The sequence below is a fragment of the Neopsephotus bourkii genome, unplaced genomic scaffold (genome assembly GCF_033783945.1).
Source record: "Neopsephotus bourkii isolate Nb327-2 ecotype Australia unplaced genomic scaffold, CSIRO-AGI_Nbou_v1 NB_107, whole genome shotgun sequence".
NCBI lineage: Eukaryota > Metazoa > Chordata > Aves > Psittaciformes > Psittacidae > Neopsephotus > Neopsephotus bourkii.
Genome location: NW_026900624.1, coordinates 14,584,607 through 14,607,438, shown reverse-complemented (window position 1 = coordinate 14,607,438; position 22,832 = coordinate 14,584,607). Strand labels below are relative to the sequence as shown.

General features: G+C 48.7%; 1 protein-coding gene and 1 long non-coding RNA gene across 3 annotated transcripts; both read right to left on the bottom strand.

Moving 5' to 3' along the window:
• Positions 1-141: 141 nt before the first annotated feature.
• On the bottom strand, positions 142-15,629 carry NFAM1 (NFAT activating protein with ITAM motif 1). The gene is given in 6 exon segments (XM_061362990.1): positions 142-2,433; positions 5,082-5,168; positions 9,778-9,876; positions 12,472-12,581; positions 13,590-13,928; positions 14,342-15,629. Coding segments are annotated over 6 exon segments (846 nt in total). The 5' UTR covers positions 14,493-15,629; the 3' UTR covers positions 142-2,373.
• Positions 15,630-16,577: 948 nt separating this feature from the next.
• On the bottom strand, positions 16,578-20,296 carry LOC133217467 (uncharacterized). 2 transcript variants are annotated; one of them, XR_009726877.1, is made up of 3 exons: positions 19,542-20,296; positions 18,041-18,355; positions 16,578-16,847 (listed from the first exon to the last, which is right to left on the bottom strand). It is a non-coding gene; the product is annotated as an uncharacterized LOC133217467 (long non-coding RNA). The 2 variants fall into 2 exon arrangements; XR_009726876.1 differs by lacking the exon at positions 16,578-16,847 and having other exon boundaries at positions 18,121-18,355; positions 19,542-19,765; positions 19,954-20,296.
• Between the last annotated feature and the right edge of the window lie 2,536 nt (positions 20,297-22,832).

Genomic DNA, 22,832 nt, shown 5'->3' with positions numbered 1-22,832 from the left:
ATAGGTTCAGAACTTCTTTTTCTTGTGCAACAGCCTTTTACCCTCACAGGGCCAATCCAGAACCCATTTGAAATCAACACACCGACTCCCCCCGACCTTGGCAAGCTTTGGAGCACAGCCCAAATCCTCAGTGTCTCTTGGACTTTTCCACTTAATTGATCAGAACCTGGTGTGATTCTTCCAGTACTTTAGCTCTGACTCTTCCAGAATAGTCTTTTCTGTTCCAAATACCATTCTTCCTCTCATGTTTCATTTTAAACAGCTTCAGCTACTTAATATACAGAATTTTTCAGGCATAAGTGTAAGAAACACGCTATTTAAAAACATAACAGAAAGACAAGACAAATCAATTCATTGCAAAGTGAGATCCTTGCCAGGAAATTTCCAGTACCACCCAGTATTTTTAGCATTTGTAAAACTGAAAAAGCAAAACACAAAAACTAAGCAGGATTGTTTTGAAAGTTTTCACTTTTTATCTATTTTCCACCAGCTTGTGCTGAATATTTTATTGCCATGCTGCAACATATTTATAATTCATCTCATGATTTCTTCAAATTTGTTAAGGAAAGGAACTGTAATACCTGTAACAATCCTCTTGAAGTTCTTCTGTGAATATGGATGTTTTCTGGTCGTATTAGGAAACACTAAAATTCCTTACTTCAAAAATATTTATTTGTAATTGTCATGATCACTTAACAAATGGAAAATGGGTCTAATAAGCCACACTGTCTGTTCATTGCTCTTTCTGAAATGAATTCCTCAACACTGGGAAGAGAAAAAGCATTTTCCTGTGGTTAAAGAAAGTCCAAATTGCATGTTTGAAATTTCTTCTAATAAAAAGAGCAAAGCAGTAAGCGGATTATCTCTTTAAACATAGTATAGGAAGGCTAGAAGCCCCGAAGACATTTTCCATAGCCTCTATCTCTGATGCATAGCAACATTATCTTCAACTAGAGAGGGTCCTATGACCCTGGAGCTCAATTTTAATTTGATCTTCTTTAAAGAGGTTTCTATGATTCCTCTCAAGTTATGCTGCACATTCTTATTTGGGGTTGGCTTTGGTTAGTTGTTTTTCTGTTGTTGTTTTTTTTAATCTGAGATAAAACAGCCTCAGCTTTTTGATCCACTGTTTTGATCGTGTTATATGGATATTTCATGTAACCTCTTCCCTATCAGAACTAGAATATGCATAAGCACAAATGGTAGGCAAGTTCCAGCTGACAGGAAAGAGAAAAGCTTGGATAGAAGATTCCCCTCTAGGGCCTCCCTCCAGTTGCTCTAAGTTTCAGAACAGGTCTGCCTGGGTAAATAACCTATGGAGTCAGGGTAAAGGAGACTTATACCCTTGTTGGGAAATACTGGCCAGCTGAAACAAGGACAAACCTATTGCCTTTCGTGGGGCAGAGGTACCATGCCTGCTCCCACAGAGGCTCAAAATCCCAAGTGATAACAATGCCCACTGCCAAAAAGAAGGAAACTGGGGAGCTCGGCTTGAATGTCTCTGGGCTGAAACCTGGCCCCAGACCTGCTTGGTTTATGCAGTGCCAGCAAGGGAGTTTCTGCAAATGCCCACCTCCTTGTTTCTCTTCGTTGTTCTGGAAAGGGCACTGTCACTGAGACGGGTATTTTCTGCCAGGCAGGGTTATTTTCTCTATTTTCCCATTCTCCATCTTTATCTCTGTCTGTGCATCCAGTCCTCATCATATACTGCTGTTATTGCTGAGGCAAAAGCATTTACTTGGAGGCACTGATTTGAGTCAGCTGAGTATGGTCACAGCAGGCATCTGTGACTACTTGATGGGATTAGCAGATTATGAGAAAGCATGTTTCACTGTGGGGTTCCTGAGAAAGGAAAAATGGGCAGGTGGATGCTTGGATCTTGGTTAAACTATGCATGAAGGCCTGATGACCGTGTCAGAAAAGTCGTAGACACAGGATCAGATGGACTGCTGCAGATCAGGATTGGAAGATCAAGAAAGCAAACAGGGAGGTCTCCGGATAGTCCCATCATTTACAGAGGATTGAGATTTAAGTATTTCAGCCATTCCAGGTGAGAGAAATCTGCACAGATCCCATCTGCACCATTTCTAAGATACATGTTGTGAGTGCTTGACAAAAGCAGCTTTTCTTTTGCATCAAACGGCTTTGCTGCAAAATAGCTCTGCTGCATCAATGCCGACTGAGCCCAGTGGGATTTGAACAGATGCATTCTCTTGTTAATGAAGGGCACTTCAGAAGGAGCCAGGGGGTCACAAGTCCCTCATGGTTGTGCCCTGAAGTCATTGTGGATCTCTGCGGAGAACTGGGAATGTAAGACAGTAGTTCTGCAGTACAGAAAGATGTCTGGTCCACACAGGGTGAGATTTATTCCTGTTAGATATTCTCATATAGTGTATCACAGGATTCTTCTAGAGTTGCTTGCTTCTTAGGTGTCTGCAGAATGATGAAAAGGAGAAAAAAGAAATGGAGGAAAATTATTCAAAAGGTGATGAATTAATTCTTAATAAGCAGACCCTGACATTTGTTCTGTTAGAAACGGCTCTAAGTGGTCTGCTGAAATGGAAGCTACTACAGTGAGAAATGTTGCTCCGCCAGAGACAAACGTGACTAATCCAGCCCAGGGGATAAAGATGCCTCCTTTACTTGTCACTCTTCCCCCCAAAAGCTGTCAGACAGGGAGGGGAGGGAAAATTGGACTTGGTAAAAAAATAAATCACTTTGGATTCTGTGAAGGAGGAATTCCCTGACCTCCTCAATCCTGTTTCTTCAACAGTTGAGTCTATTCCTCACGACCGTTCCTTGTGTAGACAAGGCGCTGACAGACTGATATTTTAAGCGCTGTGTGGCACAGGCCTGCTGTAAGCAAGGTTACACAGCAAGTAGCTGAAATGCCACCGGGTGAAGGAAACCCTACCTACACTAGCATTTTCCCTGTTGCCACCTCCAAAGGGAAATGTTTTACAAAATGCTGACTCCAGGCACCTCCAAAGCATGTGGGATTAACCCCTCCGCTACCCGAGCTGGCTGACAGTCCAGCACAACAGCATGCAAATGCTTTTGTTTCAGGGGCTCTCTGCCCTGCTTCCCCTTACAGCTCCCTCTCCACAGACAGCATCCCGCAGCAAGGGTTGGCCTGGGCCCTCTGCAGGAGGGTTGGCCACCATTCAGCAATCCCACCTTCTGCTCACAGGCCAAACACACGGGCCCACAAGTCTCACTCTTAAGGAAAACACCCTGTTGTATTTCGGCACAGCCAGGTGGAGGAGGAGGAGTGTCCCAGGTGGTCACAGCCCAGGATGACTGCGAGGGAAGCTGATAAAGGTGCTTGCACCAGTAGTGGAAAGCGCAAATTCTCCTGTGCAGCGATCACAGGGCATTGCCACTCACATTTCCTTCTGATCAGTACATGAATTCAGGACACTTAGTGGTGTCTGCTCTCGGTGTGAGACCTCATTTCATCCTCTCTGTTTGCTTTCTTCTTTGTTTCTCCTATTTCTGCTTTGACCTTTACCCCACCCTGGCTGAGACTACCAGCAGCAGACCAACTCACACACAGATGCTTATTTGCTCGTGCTTTGCTCCCGCTCTGTTTTACACACCCGCTACTCCCCAAAGCAGCAGTTGAGTGGTGTGGGCCACACGCAAACGATTCAGCACAGCCCAGACAGCTCCACACTAGGGAGAAAAACCCACGCATACTGCATCTCATCATCCAGGCTGAATCATTCCAAAGGGGGCAGCTGAGAAAGGTATACAGAAGAATAAATAGGACAGGGAGAAGGGATCAGGATCTACTGCTCTCCCTATCCAACTAGTTCAAAATGTAGCAGGAGCACAAAGCCAGGGACACTGTCTTTTCCAGCATGTATGATGCACTGCGGCATAAGACAGCCTATATAAAACAGACCATCCTTTCCCTCAGTGATCAGATACCTGCCACTGTCTTTGCTACCACCAACCACTGTTGTGCCACAGCAGTAACTGCAGGAGGCCAGAGCCCTTGGGACCAGACCACATGGCAAGTAGCTCTGACACAGAGTTAGGCTGCTTGATTTTAGACTACTGTTTCCCAAAAGGTGGGAGTTGTGAAAATGCCTCACATACTGGAAAATACTGTTTTTCATGAAACAGAGGGACGGTGTCAACTGAAGCTGGCACCATTCTCCACACTGCTTAGGCATCCTGGGGAACTCTCCCCAGCAGGACATCTGTGGGAGGAAGCAGGACACATTTTTCAGGAACAGTTTCCAATATTAGAATAATGGAGGTATTTTTTAACAGATAAGAGGTCTGGAGGGAAAAGAACAACAAAGTTCTGAGGACAGGAAGGAAATGTTCCCTGGGGTGCCCAGTGCAAGTTTTGCCCCTGTGAAACAGCTGATGCCTGCCAAAGGCATGGTAGAGGGCTGTGTGGGCCTCTAATCTGCTTCATGTGGCCCACACAACTGATCTGCACCTGCATATTCCTAGTTGCCACTATTTTCACTATGCATGCTTTTAGTTCCTTGTCTCTAACTCGTTACTCCCAGCCCAGCAAGAAGATCCGAGCTCAAAACATGCCCACACTGCCTTTTCCTGAGCCCCAGAGCTGACAGAGACTGTATCAGCCCAGCCTTAGTTCAGACCATCTTATATTCTGCTACCATGAAACGGCTCTCAGGTGTTTAATGCTAGTGACAGCAAAGCTGTGTCCAGAGTTTGCCCCCAGTGCACAGATTCCTCTACCCGAGAGGACTTCTCAGCTGCCTAAATAACCTAGAAAGGACAATAGTGGAGACCAGCATCTGGCCAGCTCTCTGTGCACATCCCTCCTGTTCAGAGCAATGCCAAACCCCTCAATGCCTTTCAGCATACGTCATACAGCAAAGCATCTGCACAAAACCAGGACTGCCAGAACTGGCAGAGCTGCAGGAGCGAGGGTTCTGCTGGAAGAGGGAAGATGGGCTACATGTGCAGCCCAGCTGGTCAGTGCATGCCACATCTCATTTTCTCCTTTCAGTGTGCCATGGTGACTCTGGGGTTTCTTTCCCCGTGTGCCCAGGGCATAAGGGAGCTCTCCAAGAGCAGGGCCCCAGCCTCACCTTCCCTGGAGGACTCTTTCTGGGTGACAGGTTGTTTGCATTGTCCTTGAGGATAGAATAGACATCAACTTGCTGTAAGTCCAGGCACTGCAGAAGAACAGAGAAGAGATTAAGGGTCAAATAAATTACTCAGGTTTAAGACAATTAATAGCCTACTGCGTTGTTCCCCATCTCATGCCTGACATTTTTTAGGAACTGCCATCTCCAAAATTTTGAAGTTCCTGACCTGAACTTGGGCAAACAGAAAATCCTTTTCCCCTGAAAGCTCTACAGTGCAACTGCATCATCTTCCTTTTTCAGGCTCACAGGGGGAGGCTTTGATGTTACCTACCCTGTGTAAAGCAGTGGAAAAGAATGCCAATGCTACCACTTTCTTCCACTTTCAAATTGTCCCAGAATGCAGGATAAAGACCCCTCTGCCTCATGGAAGGATATTGTGCATCATGTGGACCACAGGTAATGGGCAGTGCTCTGCACCCAGAACTGTTTAGGTGCCTGACACCCACAAGCTCTCGCTCATGGTTATTCTGGGCATACAAAGGTGAGAAGAGGGGCAAGGCTGAAGGTCCTGAAGCACATGGGCTGTCAAAAAATGGGAAACCCTACCTCAGGCAAGATTCCTGTTTATTGTCTGGGTTATTTTTTTTCCCAACCTGGATCTCTCTTTTCTTCTTAGAGTGAGCAAAGAATAATAATAATAAAAATCAATACACTCCCAGGCCCTCAAACATACCCGTGGTCCCACACAGCTACACAAACATACACATGCCCTGCATGAATATGCACCCACTGGTCCCCCAGGTAATCATGTCACAGGAGATGCGTGTCAGTTTGAGTGATGTTCCAGATCTGCCTGGAGGATCAAACATAACAATCAGGAGGACTTTTCCGTGTGTGTTTCAAGGATGACAGCAGGTTGCCAAGGTGGCTGTTTCTCTGGCAACAGGAAGATGGGAGGAGCTCCGGCCGCAAGAGGGGCAGATGGTATTAGTGGAGAGACTGCAAAGAGAGCGAGGCGCCCTGCAACGCAGCAAAGAGGAAGAGCAAAACATGGAGGGCCGATTCTGGGGCTGCCCAATCACCTGAAGCCTCATCATTTTATCCAGAGCTACAAACACTCAATATCTTTCGGGATCATGGCCAGCAGGATGGTGGTTTGAACAGGACCAGATGATAGAGGCGCAGCGTTTGCAAGTGGAGCTTGGAACAAGCAAGCACTTGGACAGGAGGGGGGCGCAGAGAATGGAGCACCACATGGCACTCCCATTCCCACCCCTCCTCTGGGAACAGTCAAATTATTTCACCTGTCTGCTTCCCATTCCCAACAGCCCGCTTGCCTACACAGACATTCCCAACTATTCGTATGTACACTCGCGCACATGGAGAATCCCATTTCCCCATCCTCATTTTCAATTCTCTTTGTGATGCTCACAGTGAGGACCTCATCCCACATGCTGTGCTCCCAGCAGCCTGGCACTGTGCCCCCTTGGCAGGACAACAGGCAGCCTCTTTCACTGCTCTAGTCTGACTCCACTCGCAAGCAAGAAAGATCCTTTTGGTGTTTAACCTCCAAAAATCATTCCCTCCCTCCTCGAGCCCTCTTCCCATGGAGGCTATTGACAGTGCTGGTCCTTTGCTGGCTCCTTGGAAAGCTGGTTTCTCCAGTCACCATTTGCAAATTAATTACTTTTCCTTGGTCGCTGACCACCTGCTACTGTCACAGTGGAGGCACACAGGCCTCTCTCCTCCCTGCTGGCAGATGCCTGCCCATCCCCGAGCAGCCTCCTTGTCTCCCTCGCACCATGAAAAGCTCCTGTGCTCTGGAACCTGCCTGCACTGCAGGGGTTCTGTTTGCTGCTCTAAAAAGCTTATTTGAAGTGTAAAGTGGATGAAGCGAGTCCCTTGGATTGTTATTTCCAAGCTGCTCGTTAACAAGGCAGCTGAGCTGGAAGACAGAGGAAAATACAGGTTTGGGTCTGGGCAGTGCAGTGAGGTAGAGCTGCTCTAGTGATGCAGGAGAGACAAAGAGGTCAAGGAACAACTGGCAGTCTAATGGGAACAAAGAGGGTGCCCAGCGGCCCTCTTATTTTCAGGGCTTATTGCTACCTGCTGCTTTTCACTGCATAAACCTACCCCAGGGACCACGAGGTGAACAGTGGCACCTGAAAGAGCCAGCGGGGAAGGCATTTGCTCCTAGAGATATTCAGCAGGATGGCTTTGCAGAAGGTATCCTAGGATCCTTCCCACACCGGGGTGAGCCTTGCTGCTGTGTTGGATAACCTGTCATGAGCTGCACCAGCCTGTTCCAGCCCTTTGCTTTGATGTCCAGTGCTGTCTCCTGTCGCTCCTGCTCTCAGTTCCAGGCCTACAAGGACACTGTGGTTCCTTGATGTGACTTGTTTCCAGAGCCTGACCTCTTGCTTTCCCCCACAGATAGCCCATCTGGCATGTTCTGGCCTCCTGTCCCATTCCCTAATCATTGACCTCCTTCTTTATCTCATCACTTGGAGTTACTTCTCACATGTCCTTTCCATTTCCTTGCCTTAGCTTACCCCAGGGCTGAGGACAGATTTCTACCCTCCCCAGGAATTAAGCTCTGTGTTCAACACCCGATTTAACAGCAGCAGGTTTTCACAACACACCTAGTTTCAAGTGCAGTGTGAAGAGCTGGGTTTACACCATGCAGAGTCCCAACACAATTTGGCAGCAGATCACCAGAGTCATCTTTCAAAGGAAATAGGGTTTGTCGACTTCCCACTCCCCTCACGTGTCCTGAGGGCCCATCCAACACAGGGTCCCCACCCCAGGGCTCTAGCCCTCTTTCCTCCATGCTCCCTCCTGCTCTCATCATGTGCCATGTGTGTGGCTGGAGCTGCTGCTTCATGCCTGAACGAGTCACTCTGCAGCAGCTGCTCTACGATAAAGGACCCTCCATTGGGTGGGCTTGTACCCCCCGGCACGCACAGGCAGGAGGTGGTCCAGGCTGCTTACAGCTCTGCTGAAGAGGGCTGAGTGCCTGCTCTGCACACCATGCTGGCTGCGAGCCCTGCACAGCTGGTGTGTGGTTAACGGGCCTCGGGGAAGGCTGCCTGGGCCAGGTCCATAGGGCTGCGGTGAGCACAGAGGCTCAGCCAGCTCCAGGCACTGCCTGTGCCTAAAGCTGCCTCTGCTGGCTTGCTGGATTAGCCTTTGCGGGGCCTCCTGAACAGAACAACATGATGAAACATGTAATTAAGATGGAGCTAAGGATGCATGACGAGGCCGACTGAGCGAGAAATGGATTTGATTTTTTTTTGTCTCCTTGCAGAAATCATCCACTTCAGCAGGAAACTACCCATTTGGATTTTTATAAGCCTGAATTAAAAATAAATTACTTGATACAAATGAAAAGGTTTATAACCTGCAACCTCCTTTACCCAAAGCATTGCTTTTTGCCCAGAATAAACATATCACATACAATACATAGTGGTTTCTTTTTAAACCTCTACTCCAAAAATTCAAGGGCCACAAAATGGTGCACCCCCTCCCCTGCCTGTGAAGTGAGAATGAGAACGGGGCAGGCCCATCCTCTTGTTCATATCTGCCTCTGATCAGGTCTCCTACCTCCTTGGCAGAGCTTTGCTCCTCTTGTAGTACATTCTCCAGGGCTTTGCTTTGTTTAGTTTAAATGATTAATGCAGCAGAGCTCACAGGTTTTCCTTGGAGAGACATTTCCAGCCCTCACAGACCCTGCAGTTAGAATGGTTTCCTAATATTCAGGAAATAACCTTCTCTACTCACTTTCATGTTATGCCTCCTTGTTTGTCCCGCAGATCACGAGGGTGGGCAAAAAACAACCCTTCCCTTTGTCATGGAGCAGCCCTCCCATGGGAGTAAAAGGAGAAAAAGGAATCAGTTTTAAATGGACCTGGATGGGTTCTACATGGGATTAGGGGTCATGGTTACTTGAGGTAGCTGAGGTCTGGGTCTGACATTTCAGGAGAGATATTCCAATCCTATTACCTATGACGCTGAGCCTACTGGCCTTGAGGTGTGGGAGCAGTTGGTGCTCCCCAGTTTGGGGAATGGAAAAGGAAATCCTGCACAATGAAAATAGGAGATGCTCCAAGAAAGAAACTCCTTTCACTTTCTTCCTTCCCTTTTCTCCCTGAGAGAGAAACTGCAGGGTCTGTGACACTGACACCAGTTGAGGTGTCACAGCAGGAGCTCTAATCAGCTTGGGTTGTTTTGGGGGAGCACATCTCTCTGCCCCTTTCCCGAGCTGTCATTCTCCAGCTGGGAATGTCATGTCCATGAGACACTCTACAGTACAAATTGGGGCTGAGATCCCATCTTTCTTCCTGCCTCCTGGAAGACCTTCCTCTTCGAACACCAGGAACCCCCTCTGGCCCAAAGCCTGCTGCTCTGTGCTGCTACACTGCTGTCAGAGGAAAGGGTGCTGCCCCACAGGGCACAGTGCAAGGCTTTGGCACTGGGGAGGCCATGAGTGGGACCAGGATGGAGACACACAACATGCATAGTCCTGAGAGGAGCTAAGCAGGGCAGAGCACAGGGTCATCAGTACCAAGCTGGTGCACAGGTATTGCTTATGTTTCGTATAATGATACTGGTGCTGTCTGTACCATGGCAGAGCAGGAAAAGGAAGGGTTGTACCATGATGTGAACAGAAGGGATGGAGGGCGATTCTGATACTCACGTCATAGACAGGAGATGGTGGTGGTGGGATGGCTGAAGGGGGTTGGGTTTCCACCTTCTGTCCCAGGATATTTAGCTGGTTCCTTTTAGGGCACAACACCTGCTCAGGACAAGACACCAATGACACATTTGGAGCAAACACCATCTTCCCAAAGTGAAGTGAACACCAATGTCATGTCGAAGCCAGCTGCTCACATACTCCCTCCCTGCTTTCATAGGAAAGACTGCTGGCACTCTGCAACATGTGGCCTTGTCCCTTTCCTCACCACAGGGTTAAATGGTCTGGTGACTTACCCCAGAGCAGTGGAAAGGAGAACTGGGCTCTGTGCATTCATAGAAATCACTTCCACCACTGAAACTTAGGTGGATGGAGAGTTCAAGTATTGAACAGCACACAACAATGCTGTAGGACAGAGAGTAAAGCAGGGCCCTGTTCAAAGTGTGCAGGGGGATTTCAAAGAAGCAAGATGACTTCTATGAGGATTTGGCCGGGAAGCTTTTGCTAGTACACAGTCTAAAGAGCACAGATGACCATTAATGATGACATATAGTCAGTGATATGCTAATGTACAAGTCCAGCATGTGGTTGAAGGAAGGTCTCTTCCTCTGAAATGTTTCATGTATCAGATGAGTTCTCCTTGAGCACATTTCACCCAAGCACAGATAAGGGTTAGCCCTGCTCAGCAAGCAAAAGAAGAGACAGAAAAGGCAGAAGGCTTTGCTGCGTATCTCTGTTCTAATTCAGAAAGAAGTGGGATGATTATATTCACATCACATGAAAACGATGAACTGCTTTCCAGTCCATTAGTAACTAAGGAGGATGCTAAATAGCTTCTCTTAAAGATAAACATTTTTAAACCAGCAGGTCTGAGCAAGCTGTGGTGAGAAATATGGGCTGTGTTCTGCAGGAGGGCAAATGCAATGTCTGCAAGATCTCTTTGGGCCCCAAGGAGAGCCCGCAGGTCTGAGACTTGCTGGCCCACCTCAAAACCTAGAGATGCCAATTGGCAAGTCGTGACAGTGCCTCCCTCGTCATCCCCATGGAGACGCTGTCTAGGCAAACAGAGATGGGGGCCCGTCTCCAGCCTAGTCACTCTGCTGCTCACACCCCTTCCCCCTCCATCAGACTGCCTGCAAAGGAAGTCTCACGAGATTAGCAGGTCTGCCAACTGCTGCCATTCGGTTTTCAACCTCCTGATGTCTGACTGTGTGTGCTGAAGCCTGATGCTCCTTGGAGTCATACTGTACCACTAGCACAGCCTCCACAAAAAAAGCATGCAGAGTCTGCTGTTGTTTTGGCAGAGGGCAGTTTGAAAGAGTAAATATGGGGCATACCCTACCTAGAAAAAAACAATCCCCAAATGCCATTCTAAAAGACACCAGGGGGGTTTAAGCCAGCCTGGAGATCTCTGGAAGAATGCAGAGGATGTTATTTGAACACCTGAGGGTGGCAGTACTAGGAGCAGTAGGTTTCCCCCAAACAGGTATTCCAGTATCATAATTCCAGATTTTTTTCTATAGGGCCCCTGTCTCACCCAGATCTTCAGCCCTACTTTTGGCTTTTCTTTTCTTGCTCTCTGCATCATTTCTTCCCCACTCCTGCTTTCCCTTTTGCCCTCAGCTACTCATCCCAGCTTCTACTTCCCTACCCAGCTGATCCCAACCTGTGCTACTAGTCTGCTCACCTGAAGGGCCCTGTCAGTCCAGTCCTAACACCCTCCTCCAAGCTCCAGTGCTTCCTCACTCCAGATTCCAGTCCCAATTTCCCTTTTGAGGCTGCTTCCAGCCTCACAGAATCACTGCTGTTGGAAGGTGCTTCTGGAGATTGCCTTGCTCTATCCCCATCTGCTCAAAGCAATGTCAACTAAAGCAAGTTGCTCTTCAGGTCCTTGTTTCCCTTTTTTTCCAAGTTAATTGGGACTTCAACACAGGCTTCCTGGCGTCCTTGTCCAGACCTTCCCTCTCACTCTGCCTCTTAATGTTTTCTCTGTCAAACAAAAGCTGGGCTTTGGTCTGGTCTGGCTCTGGTCCCCATCCCCTCCATGCTGCAAATTGCTTTTCTCTATAGTGCCTGAGCCATTGCTTAGGAACGCAGTTGCACAGCCTCCTTGCAATCAGGATGTGCCCTTGAACCAGAGTAGTCCCCATCATGAAAGAGGATTAGAAATGGGAAAAGTCCTGCACTCCGCCTGCCACCAGGGCTGCAACAGACTCACTTGAGTGCACAGGACATTACCTGTCTAAGTGGCACCATGTGGAAAAGCAGCCTCACAGGGGCTCCTTTAGACAACTGAGCTGCTAAATTGACAAGAGCCACACCTGAGCAGGCATAAACTGCAATTTTCCGAAAACCCATCACAAGACGACATCTTCTTGAATATTCTCAGGGCCAGCACAACTGCTAGTGTGACTTCTTGCCTTGTGCCAGATCCTTGCTCTAAAGCAGGACATGCTGGAGTCCAAACGATTACCAGAATTTCTTTAATGGACAAATCAATGACCCATTTTGTCTCTCCTATAATCTTTTTTTCTCAGAAGGAGTCAAAAAAAAAAAAAAGAGAACAAACCTAAGGCAGACACCCAACATGGAAAATTTCAGCACAGGGATTTCCAATCCAGCCAAGTTAGAAGCAAAAGAAATAGATTCCTAGAATGGGTCGTGTCAGATACTGCTTTTTATTTGGTTATAACTTGCCTTTCTTTTCCACAGAAGCAGAGCTGTTGCGGCTATGCTCAATGCAGAAAGAAGAGCTGTAAAGGTAATGAGGACTTCCCACCCATAAGAGGTCTCTACGTACCCTGTACCTGTAAGAAGAAGGCAAAAGTTTCACAGTGTGAGTGGAAGTTACAATCCTGCTTATCTTTAACCCTGGAGAAAGTCTTGAGAGAACTAAAATAGAGAAACAGTGTGGAATACGGTAGTGCAGATGCTCACACCCTTCAAAACCTTCAGTCTGACTGCACAGAGAGCAGGGTGCAGCCAAGGAATCACACAAAAGAGACAGGATATAAGCAGCTGCACTTCATATTGGTTAGAGGGAGGTGACCTGAGAGCCAAGAAGGTGGTAGATGGAGACTGGCTAGGGTCTTTAGTGGTAGGGGCAGAAAGACAAACTGTGGAAAGCACACAGGTCATACAAACTAGCAGGGTGGGTACTGTAGACATCCTCTGATCAGTGCAGCAAAGCTATTTCATCACAGCGCTTTGCATTTACACTTTCTAAGAAGTTTTCCATATCTAGCATTGCATTCAGTACTGCAAATCCAGCCAGTCAGCAGCATGCATGTCTGTGCATTAATGGAACAACTGACCCCTTGTACCACATGGGAAAGGGGGAGGGATTACAGTGAGCCTCTGACATGTTTGTGAGCCCCCCAACAGTGACTGCTTAGCCTGTAGGTCTGATTACGGCAAGGACCCGAACCACTGACATGGCATTCAACCATCTCTGTCATGCTGCTAAAGGCCAAAGCACACTGTCTCCTGAACAGTAACACCTCAAAGCACACCCTGACTCCGTGCCCAGGCTTCCTGGTTAGACTTTGGCTTTAAGCCTGCTGTTCCCAGGAGGCTGCAGCACGGGAGATAAAAATCACTGCAACTTCATGTCCCATCTGCACACTGGGAACAGTAGCACAGGTCACCTGTGCAAAGTGCATTTAACTCTGATGGCATTAAGTATTTGACATAAAGTATTATTCCCACCTGACTTCATAGCATGTTTGGGCAGAGGAAAAAAAAAGATTATCTTTTCATAGCAAGATCCAGTTGATTTATAATCACCTACCCTTTCTTTCTGGTTGTTTGCTTACCTCTAGCAAGGACAAACACTCCCTTTCCCATCTTGTGAATGTTACTCCATTTGACGTCACAGTAGTATGTGCCAGTATAAGAGGTGTTTTCAAGGGGCCTGATTATGTGTTTGTAAGATACAGTAGCAGTCTTATTCTCTTCTCCAGGAGGGATGGTTACACTTTCCAACTTACTGTAAATGGATGTTTTGTGGCCCAGTGAATTAATCCAGTAATAGAAGATTGAAAATGTGGTGTATTTCGGCATATAAGGGAAGATGACTGTACAGGGGATGGATATTCCTTCCTCAAGCAGCGCAACTTGGATTGGAGGCTTCTGCTGTACATTGACGCTTGCCCCTGTAAGGGTAATAATGGTTAGCAGTCGTCTAACATCACTTTAAGTCAGGAGCAGCCAGCTGCCCCAAAGACAGGGTCACACTGAGAGCAACTGTATGTCAGGAAGTGCACCCGTAGCACACAGTGTTGGCCCTTGTCAGAGACGGAGTGATTCAGAGCACGTGCCCTGTGTGATCTGCCACATCTCTTAGGTAATTGCTGTATGATTTGCGATAGCCTGTTGCATTCACAGGCTTCCCCTTTTCCCTTGTGAACTCCTCTGTACAACACCAGTGTGCAGAAAGACAGGAAATGAAGCAGGAAGTGAACTGATTTTGCAGTGGTGTGAGACTGTATTTACAGCAGATGAATAGTAAGCAATTTTCCAAGACAAATGCCAGCTGGGCATCTCTTGAAATTCCCAAGTTACAAACCTCTGCTTGGGCATCTCCGTGTGGCCATGTGATGGCTGCACCAGTGAAGGTGCTGTAAGCAAAGCAGGTGTTGTCGGTGGACTGTGTATTTCTGAAGCATGAGTGAGGAAGGAAATTACATATTCTGTACAGGGGCCAGCATCAGGGCCATGAGAAATAAGACACAGCTTAATCACTCCAGACTTTTACCGCTGTAAATGAGCAGCAAAGCACAAGACTCGATGCTAGATATGGGAACTATCTGCAGAAGACTGCAGATCTTAAGTATCTGTATGTGACAGTATCTTAGGCAGAGAGATGGGATATCATGCCCTTCATGTGCTCCCTCCTTACACAGACAGGGCTGTTGAAAGTGATCTATCACTGCAATTCTTTAGACAATGATGTTGGGAGTTACAAGAGAGGATGAATAAGCACAGATGGAAAACCACACCATAGTTAACTCCCTGTTTTGTTCAATAAAAATAAAATGCTAAGAGTGAGCCATGGGCTAGTAAGGAGGCCAGGGTGCAGGACCTCTTTCGTTTCTCAGCTGAATCCAGGTTTAACATCAGGCAGTCTCAGAATCTGTTTAGCAGCTGACATGACACCACATATAAAGCAAATTAAGAAGAGGTCCCTGCAAACTACCGTTGTCTTTAAAAAAGGAACTGGAAACTTACACCCAAGTCTTCTTACAAAATGAAGGATTCTTTCAGAGACATGAAAACAAAAGGTGGGGGGAGGAAGAAGTAGAGAAAGGAGATAAGCATGCTTTTCCATTCATGCTTTTGATGGGATTCCCTGGAGTTCTGCATTTATAAGCAGGCTCATAACAAGGCATTAAACCTGTCCCTGAGAACAGCCAGGCTTGCTTTCCTGTTATCACGCACTAAGGCTGCATCACAACAGCAGCATCACCTCTGCACAGTGGGACTCAGTATTGGAAAAGGCAACGCAGCCACAGGACAGCTGAATGCTAAGCACTGAGGAAGGGTTGTGGGGGGCAGTAATGGAGGAAGAGTGTGGCCACTGTCCAGAAAGGACTGTTGGGAAGTAACGTCTGTAAAGGAAGATCCTCTACAGATGATATATAGCCAGGGACAATGGCCAGAGAGTAAGGAAGAGCTTAGTTTACATCATTAGAAAAAGGTTCTTAGCTATAAAAGCAACTGAGATACAGTACAGTCCTAAGGGACATACTCAATTCGTTGTGAGCATGCAGTCCTATGAACACTAGCTGCAGTATTATGGAAAGACAGTGACAGAAAATCCTGCAGACAGTGTAGGAGTGATAACCAGTGGTTAGAAAGAGTGGTTTCTTCTGGGCCTTATTTTCCAAAATCATTCATCATCCTTCTCCTGATCTCTACGCAGCAGAACACACATGAATATAGTTTCTACACAAGACATGGCTAAGCACTGCTGTAACAAAACAGAAGAGAGATCCATCTTCTTACAGTATCCCAGGGGCCATTAGCTTGAGAAGAACGTACTAGGGAAAAAGCCAAACCATTTTATTTAGGTTATCCAACCCTTCTCCCATGTTCCTTCTTTCCTGAGGATTCTCTCTCTCTGCTTTGAAATGCTTAAAAGACAGAAATAGCAGCAGCGTGCCAATTCCTAGAGGGGATCTCTGGAAATTAGCAAAAGATAGCAGCTGGAAACACTCTAATATGAACAAACGTGAGAGTAAACAAAAGGAATAAAAACTCGGGTTTACCTCCACACTGAAGCAACCAAAGAAACAGGAAGATGACTTTTAGAGTAGAGGCCATGATGCGGGGGTCAAAAGCTGGAAGACAGCAACCAGACACAAAGATCCAAAAGGCAAAAGAGATGGCGGTTATCAGGTATTTCCACACCCGGGCAGCTGGTTGATCCTCTCCTGTTTGTGAAGGGATGTCAGGATGTACACACGCTGCTTTTGTCAAGTTGTTCCTGGCAGCTGCAGCTCTTCTGCTTTTCAGTAAGACTCCTCCCCACACCAAGTTTCAGATCTCCGTACTGTTACAGTGGTGTTACACCTACCAGTGGGTGCCCAAAGATTAGACTATAAACTCTTCAATGCATTGAGCTTTGTCTCCCGATGACTATATCCCACTCATTCCAAGCAAACTTTGTCACCTTTCACAATGATCGAAGCCTGATGTTGGAATAGGGGAAAAAATGCGCTTTGACTGATGCTGACTGAGGCCATTTGAGGTGAATGTGGTCAAATTCAGGGAAGGATTCAACTGATTCTGGAGCAATGGACAAGCTTAAAAGTGGCACAGTGGGATTTTTACCATAATTTTGCAAGGATTTGTTTACGCAGTTGTTTTGGAACAGCTATTCCTGAATATCTCACTGCATGGACCATCCAGGTTTTGGAATAAGGGCACGTTACTTCTACTTATCTTAATCAAGTGCTTTGTTCACATTAGGAAGCTACTGAGCAGTGCCACGGGGTGTGGATTCAGGGCAGAGTAGCAACATTAAACTCCTCCTTTATGAGAACACTCAAGCATGGAATCCTCTGTTTTGCCTTCAACACAGGAAACAAGTACCAACATCAGCAGTCAGTACAGAGGAACAGCTCTGCTGTATTCTAGACTGTACAAAACTGCCCTCCACAGCCAACTCCTCTAGTAGGTCACTTTGGAGAAAGGCACTCTTATTCCAGAAGTGAGAACAACGGGACAGCAAATTCATTCTTAATGGCTGGGATGTTTCAGATCCACACAGCTGGCTCTGAATCAGCTTCACTATACAGGCAAGCCCTAAGAAATGTAGGGGAATCTAAGGAGAGCCCTTTGAAGAAGAAAACCCTCTTTTTGTGGGAGGATCCTGTTGCCTATACTCATGAAGAGTCTTTGATTTTGATGAAAGCTTGTTTTTAGCTAAGAAATCTGCAATGCAACAGCTGAGCAGTGTCTGACTCGAAAAACCCCTAATGCCTGAGAGGTCTTCACTTCTCTCTTGGCAGCTTCCTCCTTTTGTACTTTTTGTGAGACATTTGTGCTGTCCACAAGAAAGCACTTGGCTGCAATTTCAAGGGTGCCTGCACACATGGGGTGCTTTGCTGTGGAGACTGGTGGGAGACAGCTGTGCAGGAAATAGTGAAGAAGGTAGATGAGCCTGTCATCAAAATTGCTCTCTATGAGTTGATTTATTCCTCCAGACTTTGTAGGAGCAAGATTTGCTCCAAAACCACCTTTGGTTTACAGCATTTTTCCTCCTGTTCAGCCTGGGACAGGTCCTCAGGAGGAAGGGGTCTTGACACAGGGGGTGGCTTGCAGCTGCAGCCACTGCCACCCCCAGAGCCCAGGGATAACTCCGTACCTTGCTCAGAGAGAGCCCTGACAGATGGGGACAGGAGCAAGTGGCTTTGTATGGCTCTTGAAGGCTGGTGCAGCAGCTGCACTCCTCCAGGGAAGGTTTAGCTCAGATTAGCCAAAACCAACTCCTCTCCCCAAGACATGCTGACGTGAGCTGCACGAAGCTGGTCTCAGCTGGAAATTACTCCTCGCAGGTCTTAATGCTGAACAGCAAGGACAATCAAGAGCGGTAACAAGACACTTGGGGCTCACTTAGTGTTTCAGATATGTAGGCACAGATCAGGCGGCTGTGGCTCTGAGGGCTGTTGGAACACAACAGTGCTCAGCAGCGTTTCTCAGCCCTGAACAACAACTCCAGGTAGTTGGAGGAAGGAGGGAGAAGGGGGCAAGGTCTTACTACCCTCCTGTGGAAGAGCTCTGCTGAACAGTGAGGGCCTCCTCTGCTCTTCTATCATGCTCATCCCCGTGGTAACACACAGCTTTGCAATTTCCAACATTGATGTATTTCTAGAGGACAGAACATGCTGCTCCTGTCAGTAATGTGTTTTAACTGTTATCAGCATTTATCTGCTTCAGGAATTCACAGCGATAAGTGGATTAAGTGCGGTAGCTTTGTGGGGCTGCTGGGTCAACATCATCCTTCCATCTTTTCCCTTCTCTTCCTAAAAACAACCCTGTTGCCACTCTAAATGCCAAGTCCTGGAAATATCACCCTCTGGAACAAAAAAAAATAATATATATAGATCTAGTATTTCAAAAGAGATCACACATAAAACCCAGCTGTGGGATTAGAGGCACCGCACGGCCAGAAATACATTCACTGCTGGGATTTGCTATGGTAGAGCTTGCTGAAAAGAAATGGCTTTGAAACGACTACCCAGCAGCTATTAACTGTGAGACAGGATGACATTCTGTTCCTCAGAGCCTAAAGGGAGCCTGGATCTTTGAATGTTAAATTCTAATTCAATTTGGTCTGGAGATTCTGGACTGGGTTTTAACCCTGGAGACATAAATGGCGGGAGATGAAAATGGGGAAGATTGGGAGTTCTGTGTTTCTATTGCCAGCCTGTAGCAGGGCTGAACTGATCCCCCCTAAAACTTAGGTTTTGGAGCCAACCAGAATACCTGTGCCAAAGGAAATAAATTATAAAGCTCCGAAGGAATAGGTCGTTGTATGACCTTCACTCATGCATTATACAGTACACTGCTGCATGTGAGCTGGTCCCTGCAGCGTGATGAGGAGGGAACTGCCTGTCTAGCTGTAGCCTTGCAACAGCACAGACTGCCCAGGATCTGTACGGCTTGTTTCTTCCTTTGATGCAGGGAATGCTGATCACTGCCCGAGACTAAATACATGATTGGGCTAGGTGCTAGCAACAGTTTCTGCTCCTAGCTGGAAAGCGTCCATTAATTTCACTCAAGCCCTGTTAAAAGCCCGTGACAGTGGCCAGCATTCCCAACTGTGAGGAAAAGCACATTGTTCTGGCGCGCACAGAGGACGAGTTTGGGCAAGCACTGAACCTACCAGAATTGCCTGTTCACAGCTGTGTCCAATGTACACCCACAAGTAAAGGCACATACACACACGTGCCCACACATGCCCCCCTAGCCAACTCCAGGCAAAGCATTTATTCAAACAAAAAGGCTGCTGCTAGCCAAGGCAAAAGCAGTGCTGCAGAGACCACAACAAAGCCTCTTTATTGCTGAAGCGTTTAACACCACAACCATCCAAAAAGAGAAACACCGCTTGGCGCAGAAAAAAGCTGCAGCAACTCAGCGAGCCTGATTGCAGAGAGCGCTTCAGAGCATTCCCCCAGCACGGCAGCTCCGGATCTGCTGCCTTGTCAGAGACCAGCTCAATCCCCCATCGCTGGAAAGCCAGCCAGCGGCAACTCACGCACCTCGGAGGATTCACAGTCTCTTTGACTCCTCTAACTCCAGACTCCGAGGCGTACATTTCCCTCTGTCTGGCGGCAGGAGCGACGGGAGAGCCAGCGCGAGCGGGGCTGTACCTCTGCCAGCAATTTTACCACTGTTGTGTGTCGAGTGCCTCTCCAGCAGGGCTGGATGATGCCGAGGTAAAAGCTGCCAATGCCCTCGCTATGTTTCTACCCGTTGAACTGCTCTAGGGAAGAGAACAATCAGCAACTCGAGGGGAAACCAGAAAAAGAAAGGTGTTGACACTACCGTGGGGAAGGGAGGGGGCACTTCTGAGATTCCCTTTCACCAGCAGAACGAGCCTGCCTCAGAAATCACCCCGCTCCTGCTCTTTTTCTGTTCATCTACTGGAAAGATTCCCAGAGACTAAATTACCATCACACGCCTGCTGCGCTCACAGAGGCTGATGCTGCGTGGCTGAGCCTCAGCCCCGTCGTGTTCCCTGCAGCTCCCCTTCACGGGCTCCTCATACAGCCCGTGTGGCAAGCCGGGCCGAGCCGGACTTCTCCTGGAATGACTCTTTGCCTTCTCGGGCTGACGCCTTCCTGCAGAACACCTGCCTGGCCAGGCCTGCGGCCGAAGCGGGGCCAGGCAGAGCCGCTCTGCTGACAGCACAGCGGGCCACGCTTCGTCCAGTCGTGCAACGGAGCATAAATCTTCCCCCGAGGCAGCTCACCTGCACCGGAAGGAACAGCAGAGCCCCCTCGGCCGAGGGTCGCCCTCCGGGGCCCGGCCTGGCTCGGCCGCTGGGCTGAGGGGCGGCGGCCGTTACCCGCCAAACCCACGCCCTTGCCCACAAGATGGCGCCGTCGCCCCGGCCGCGCACCGCCGCCGTCCCTGCTCCCGCCCGGCGGCGGGGCCCGCCCCGGCCCTGACCCGCGGGTAGCGAGCGGTCAGGAGCGATAACTGCGGTTGTGTCAGCGGCGTTTCGGCTCAGGCCAGCTGCAGACACGGGGCCTGGCTCGGACAGGTCCCGCATGAAAAGCCGGTGTTGTGCCAGGCCCGGCCTCCTGCCCACACCCACCCACCTACCAGGTCACTGGGGGAGCTGCCGTGTTTCACACCCGGTACTGCTCAGTGGAGAAAACACGCAAAACCAGCATCTACTTAAGGCAGAATTAATGCTAATTAACCGTAATCGACAACTCGAAGGACAACATTTACTCAGCAAGCTGCAGATACTGCAGCAGCAGGCAGAAGATGGGGTGTGAGAAAGGAAAATAAACCTTAGGGTAGGCTCTGCCAGATGCACAGCCCCACGACAATGGGGTTAATCCATTCCCATTGTCTGCTGCCCTTCTCAGCCCTCTGGTGCCAGAGGTCCCTGCCCCTGCAGCAGCCCGGACCTGTCAGCCTGCACACATCTTCCCCAGCTCCTCAGAAGCCATCCATCCTATAGCAAGGGAGCTGTGGAAACTCCTGACAGCACTGGTGAGGAGCACAGTTCTAGTATGAATGGTACTTCCCAGCTTGCAGAGGCCTCCTGACACTGTACGTTGGTGCTTCCACGACCAGCAAAGCCCAGGCACCTATTTCACATTGCTAACCAGCAATGCTGCACTAGTCAAGGCTCCAGCAATGATGTTCACCTTCCCATGGTTGCCTCATCAAGGGCAGGCTCAAATCAGTGCCTCCACAAACAGCGGCAGCATCCCAAGGGCATGTATGTGGCTGCTGTGGGGACCCTCATGGGAGCAGAGAGCAGGAGTCACAGGCACACAGCCCTCCCAGCACCATGGGATGTGTCACCAGCCCCAGGGTGCCATTACCAGACCAGCCTGCGCTTTCTCACATGAGCAGCAAAAATGCTGGTGGTGGGATGCTGGGCAGGAGCAGGGCATGATGCAGAAAGCTCCCAGCCATGCTCTCTTCACACAGAAGCGCCTGGCCCCTCTCCTCACCAGCTGCATGCCTTGAGGTGTGCACATCATGCGCTGAAATCCTCCCGAGTGAAGGGCTGAGCTGCCCTCTCTGTAAGGGGCACAGTGTGAAGCAGGCAAATTTGGCAGGGGCTGGGTCTGCACAGGGCAGGCGCAGGGAGGGTCATGTTGGACAAGGTAGCAGTAGCTGGGAGAGAGCCGCAGGACCAGTCCCTGCCAGCAGCAGCCTCACCAGATGGCCCGTATGGCCTCGTCTGCACAGGAAAGCTGCTCTGGCCTCAGCAAGCCTTGCTTTGAGCCAGCCGGCCGTGCCAGCCTCACTCCCTGCACCGTGGCAGGGAGCAGCTTCTGACCACCTCCAGGGGCACAGGCCTGCCCCACAGCTGCCTCCAAATCCGAATTCCTTCTCCCTGTGCTCCCCTGCACTCAGATCATGTAATTCCCTCCCCTGTTCTTCCCCTCACCTTTTTATGTGGGTTTGGGGTTTTCTTTTCTTTGCCCTGCAGCGTCTTTCCAGCTCAGGGTGTTGGGAGGCACAACCCACAGCACAATGACAGCAACCTTGGGAACCAACATGGACCCCCGCAACAGACACATGCAGTCACACCCCACTTTAGATTGGCACAGCTTTTCTCGCACATCAAGCCTCTGCCAGCTCCCGGGAGGAAGGCTGGGAAGAGGTTAAGTAGCTAAGAATTTCACTGGCAAATGAGTATGACTCCTTTGTCTATCAATTCCTTAACTTTGCTTTTATCATGAAATGTGGAGAATACGCAGGCTGATACAGCTGTTTTAGAACACTCTCCTAAGGTAGAAAAATGCCTTTTTGCCACCAGGGCCTATTCTGGCTATGCAAGCTAAATAAAGAATCCTGGCAAAAGCATTTGCTGGAAGAACCACCTCTCTGCTAGGATTTTTGCCAATATAGAAATGTATTTCATTCTGTCTTCCCTCCCCACCCCCAATTTCCACCTGCCATCTACATCCTTGGCTGACAGGACTACAGGACAAGGATCTGTAGCTCTGGCCTCATGCAGGAAGATTGGGTTTTGTTTTTCACACCCTTGCAGAACACTCCTGAGTGCACTGGGAGCAGCCAAGGCTGCTGCGGGGCAGTGGGAGACCTTCGAGGGGTTTTCTGAACCTCTCTGTGGGCTTGGAGGTTGGGCACTGAGCCTGAACCCACTCCATCTCTTCCAGTGAAAGGCATCACTCCTGCCTGGAGAACCACGTGGTGGTAGATGTGCGTTCCACAGGGATGGGAAGTGGGAAAGGCAAAAGCCCTGGAGTGCAAGAGGAAGCATGTCCTGTCTGCACAGAGACATAACCTCAGTGAGAACAAGTGCTAGGTGGATACCAGAGCAGGCTTCATAC